Consider the following 5411-nt stretch of genomic DNA (forward strand, 5'->3'; position numbering starts at 1 on the left):
TTTACTGCATCTATTTTTTGTTGTCAGTAACACCAGCGATGTTGTCTCAGTTACACATTGAAATGCCTGGTACCTAATGATGGTTTAATGGAGGCAAGTGGTGCTACCACTTGGGAGAGCGTGCCAAAATGTGCAGCCCAGTTTGGGAACCTAACATAGTCCAAGGAACATCATAGCAGTAGATTTGTTCTTGGCTCCAACTGCCCATAGACAGATACAATTCCCCTGCAGGCAGGAAACACGGGGCACTGGGAGGGGAGACTTTTGTGGGAGACTTCCACTATACCACAGCCCTCCATGCCACTCTTGCTGCCTTTTCTGCTCTTTGTTTTTCATCTCTCAATACCTCTGCTCTGGTGCCAGCTCCTCCAACATTTTGCAGAGGGAATTCTTTAAGGGAGAGCTTCCCAATCGCAGTCCTGATGTCTCCTAAAATGGTCCAGCAGGGACAGCAGTCTAGGTTTATGGTTCAGTTTTGAGAGATCAGGTAGCTCTTGATGGTGTCCATCACTGGCCAACATCTTCCCATTTCCCCTAAGGCCCCTTTACACCCCTCTAGCAATGTACAATACATTAGCAGACCTCAAAGGCCCCTTTGCATTGAGAATTTAAGCCAATGTGTGTATGCGGGAACTAAAGCGTTACCAAACTTGAACGGGTGTAAATGATGGCACAAGATGCAGGTGACAGAGAGTCAGGTCCCTGGCAGGCTTATCAGCGCACTAGAATAATGTGGCTTGAAAATGCTGTGAATTGACTTGTTTGATTTCATGTGCCCTCTTTTCCCCACTTGCCTTCTTTTTCACACTCCCTCTCTCTCACTTTTCCCTGCTTTCTCAGTCTACTTTCTTTAGCTTTTTTTTCTTTTTTCCTTTTACTCTTCCTCCCCTTCCCCTTTTCTCCAATCCTTTTTCTCCCCCTCCTCATCCTCTCTTCTACAGGGGCAATGCCGCCGAGAGGCTTTGATGCTAATTAGCACATGTTGAAGCCATTACGCCAGCCTGGGTACAGTACAATATAACGACTCTATCAGCCTCGCTGCTTTGGGGAGAGCACGGAGTGGCTGAGGATGTCTGCGAAGCAACTGAGGACTCCTGTCTCTACATAAGCAGTGGCCCAAAGAGAGACATGTTGGGACAGAGCTCTTTAGGCTGGTACAATACTCCCTGCACTGAGACAAGCATCGCAAACTATGGCAATAGCTTGGAGGCTCCTGACGTGGACTGTCATCTTCACCACGGCCGTGTGCAACTTTCCTGGTTACACGTTCCAGTCGCAAGGTAGGGGTTTGCCATGGGGAAGGGGAAAGTGGGCTGGACGGTTGTGTCTCAGTAGACGGTTCCCAATGCTGATGTGCGCATGGGGAACCTCCTGTGCGAGTCCTGTTATGCTGACCACTGCACGCCACCCTGCTTGACCGGCAGTAGCGGAGCTCCTGGTGCCATCCCAGCTGTGTCTGGGGCAAAGGAATACCCTTCCACCAATGAAAAAGAAATAATTTTGGTCTAGGGTTTTCAGGTCCTTGTAGCCAGGAGCTGTGTCAAATGATAGCTAGAGAGCCGGGCTGCCTGCCTCCTTGAAAGCAAAAAGGGTCTTCGGGCCAGATAGTAATAGAGAGAGAGCTGCCGTTGCATTTCAGATGAATGAAGCATCCTAATGTGAAGACGAACTTCATAGCGAAGAGCCTTCCAAAAACGAAGGCGTTCGGGTGGGCACGTGTGCTTGCGAGCATCTGTGTATGCATGGTTGCAGGTCTCCATTTCAGTGCTTGCGGGGGTGTTTTCTGTGGGTGTGCGGATAAGAGTGGGTGCTTGCATGTGTGTATGTCCCCATTCCATGAACACGTGCACGTGCTACCTGGCAGTGAATGTCCATCTGTGCATGTGTGTTTGCCTCTGGCTACGGATATATGGACTGGATGCTTTTTGTGCGTGCCAGCATACAAGTTGAGCATGTGCGTTTAACTGTGTTTGTCCAGATGCTGGATTGACCGTGGGACAGTGTGTGCAGTTGAGGCTGTGCAGCTAATTGCAGTAGGGCTACACTCCATGATGTATTAAGGCCCCCTGCATACATCTGAAGTTATCCGCCGGCAGTTAATGTCGAGTGAGGCTGAACAGAGACAAAATGAAAAGCCACAAAACACACTGGGGTTGCAATGCTTTATCTGTGCCAAATGTGTAGAGCTGTCCCATTGCCGCATATGCTGGTATAAACAAGAGGTGACCGGAGACAGAATAATTGCAGACGCGGCGCAGTTCACAGCTTTGTAAAGGCAGAAGACAAACTTCGTCTGAAACAAGCCTGGGTTTTGGTGCTGTTCGCCAAAGACTCTGGCAATTCCCGTTTCTAATGTACTGGGCTTCCTGCAGCAGTCAGTTCAACTTCCCTCCATCTGCATCACCTTATTCGCCACACCAAATACATCTGAATGACAACTCGACTCCCCCGTGCAGTCCTGCCAAACCACCGCAGTGCTAACCTGCAGCACCCCCTCCAATTCTTAGCCCCGCTCGATTTGCTAGTTCATCTCAATCCAAATGTGAAGCGCCCCTTGCCTTCCAGTCTTGGGCCGCTTTGCAGGTCATTTGATGCACTTGGGTCCTGACGCAATGTACCTTTACTATTCTAGCCTTGGGCTTCTGCTAAGTAAAGGCCGTCTTAGTCTATTCTGCCAAACTCTGGAGTTGTTTGGTGATATGCAGAAGCAGAAAATACGCTGAGGCTGCCAAACACCCTTGCACATTTGACTCAAGTCAGGATTAGGACCCAAGTCTCCAGACTTGCAAAGCTGATGACCGTTTCCATTGAGTAAATGTATTTATGACCACCCCTTGGGCACTGGCCTCAGCGTTGATGATTTTAACTCAGTTTATTCTAGTTGCCAGCTGGTAGGAGGGCCCTAAGTTCTGGGGAGTCTTGAAGATAAAAATGAGGATTAAGAACCTGCCGTGAGAAGCAACAAGGTGACAAAGGAGGAGCATGGCCATAAAGTTGGTTAACTTAGATGGCTTATGGTTGAGTAGAGGTGAATGAGGTGGGAGGCATGATGCCTGGAGATCAAGGGCCTGCAATAATCAAGTGGGAATGATATGGTAGGAATGAGAAGGAGGCGATGCCATGGAGAGGAACAGCAGTGCGGGAGGAGGAGAGAGCGGTAGGAATGGACGTCAGATCTCGCCACGCCAATGCAGTGCATTAGGTTGTCCTAATTTAGTCCGAGAGCCTTTGGGGACCAGAGGTGATTTTAATGAGTGAATGGGCTGTTGCCAGGGTTCACCTCTTTTCAGGTAATGAGGTCAGGGGAAGCTACAGCTTCCTTCTCATTTGCTAGCCAGATCCTTGATTCAAGAAGCAACGAGGAAGGAGTGCGGGGTGAAGAAACAGCTGCTCTTCGTTATTTTTGTTCCCCCTAGATCAAAGCTGCCTGTGTTGGGAATCACACCTTCATTTTGCTGCATAGGCAAACCCACAGAGATTCTAGCTTTCTTAGGCACATCTTGAGCTGGAGGCTGGACCAGATGACCTCAAAAGGTCCTTTCCAGTCCCACTTGCCTACGATCCTGTGATCTCTGACAGCACTGCTGCGTATCCAGGTTGGGGGTGCATCAACAGGCAAGGACTTCAGACCAGCATCACGGAAGTAGCATAGATCTACCCTGTGTGACTTACCCAGTGTCTCAGGGCATTTATGGCCCTGCAGGGACCTGAACCCAAGTTTCTCCCATTCAGGCTCATTTCCTACCTACTCTACCAGCCTTCCTGGCTATGCCATGATGAGCAGAAGATCATTATCAGAGAGCCCAGCCCCTGGCTCCCTACTGGCACAGCCCCTATTCCTAGCTACTGTTGTGTATGTCCAGGTGGTGGACTGGAGGAGAAAAAGAAAAAGAAAATGCTTCCAATAGGAGCAAGTTTTTCCAGGCCTGAAGTCATGACTTAAGTGGAAATAGCTGCGTTCGTTTGCCCGGCTTCTTTACACACAATGTGGGATGGTGCGGAGGAAGCCGAAGCATGGGGAATAAAAAAAAAAAATCATTACTTCTGGTTGGTCAGGCCAAAGATAGGTGCCAGAGGTGTTTATGGCTTGGAAGGTCAGGAGCTAACCCCTAAACCCAGGCAGTGGGAAGGACCCACCCATTAGCGGTGGCCGAGGAAACCACGGTCAGATCCCACACTGGAAAACACACTAGAAGGAAAGCAAACTTTCCAGAGCTGGGCATGTGGTGAGAGTGGGATTTGGAGTCCAAATTTCTGATGGCTAGGAAGGCTTTGAAGATGGGTGGCGTGGAGTCAGGCAAAATGCAGCCACTGCAAGGCAGCCCGACCTCTCCCTGTTTGCTTAGAAAACAATGGTAAAAAAAGAAAAAGATGCAGAAAGTACAGCAAGTCCCTTCCAGTTTGAGGGCAGGGTAGAGACGTCCATTCCACACCATGAATCATTCCTGCTTCTCAGCATAGGCCCACGCCAAACTGTTGGGAGTTAGGTGGAGAGTTCCCTGGAGGAAGGTTACCCCAGAGCTGCCAAATGCGGGTTACCCCATAAACTGCCAAAGGACTCACTGTACCTTCCTCCGAAGCATCTGGATGCAGCCACTGTCAGAGACAGATCTAGACAGGCTTGCTCTGGCAGTTCTTGTGACAGTTTGCTGGTCGTTCGAGACACGTTTCTAGACGCTGCAAAGAGCCAATTTCTTTGACAGGGAAAGGTGTTATGTTACTATGCAAGCACAGGCAAGCATTGCAGACTGCAACCTTGTCAAATCATATTTGCTCCGTGGTGTGAGGCTGACTCAGGGACTGAAGTGTCCATAGACAGTGTGGTAGGACAAACGGATGTGTCAAAAAGCAATGAGAGCGGGTGAGTTGAAAAGGCAAGATGGCCTAGTGGTTAGCGGACCCGCCAGTGAATCATGGGCCTGGCTTCCAGTCTTGGCTTGGGCCTGCTGTGTGTTCTTGGACTCTGATTTACCACCTTTATTTTTCTTGTAAGGTTTTTAATGCAGGAACTTTCCTACCATGGGTCTGAACCGTGCCTACCCATTGGAGCGTTAGTGGTTGATGATACCGCTATAATATAAATAATCATCTTTACAGCAACAGATTTTCTCTATATTGCTCTGCAGTCTATATTTTCATTTGCTAAATACATTCTCATTTCCTCAGTGTATGGTTCTGGGTACATTTTTCTGTGACTGAAACACCACCATATAGATAGATCTATAGAGCTATAGATATAGATCTATAGATATCTATCTATAGCTAGATCTAGCTATAGATATATAGCTATATCTATAGCTATATCTATCTATATATCTAGATATCTATTTATCTATCTATCTATATAGATAGGTAATCTAGATAGATAAATAGATAGATAGATATAGATCTATAGATAGATAGATATAGCT

General features: G+C 48.1%; 1 protein-coding gene across 3 annotated transcripts in view; it reads left to right on the forward strand.

Moving 5' to 3' along the window:
* Window positions 1-857: 857 nt before the first annotated feature.
* Window positions 858-5411, forward strand: part of ADAMTS10 (ADAM metallopeptidase with thrombospondin type 1 motif 10) — a 69699-nt gene continuing 65145 nt past the window's right edge. For all 3 annotated transcript variants that reach the window (XM_019557072.1, XM_019557074.1, XM_019557073.1), the window contains exon 1: window positions 858-1280. In XM_019557072.1, coding sequence (XP_019412617.1) covers window positions 1193-1280 — 88 coding nt within the window. In that variant the 5' untranslated portion in view covers window positions 858-1192. The remainder of the gene's footprint in view (window positions 1281-5411) is intronic.

The sequence above is a fragment of the Crocodylus porosus genome, unplaced genomic scaffold (assembly GCF_001723895.1).
Source record: "Crocodylus porosus isolate Cpor-Errol unplaced genomic scaffold, CroPor_comp1, whole genome shotgun sequence".
Lineage (NCBI taxonomy): Eukaryota > Metazoa > Chordata > Crocodylia > Crocodylidae > Crocodylus > Crocodylus porosus.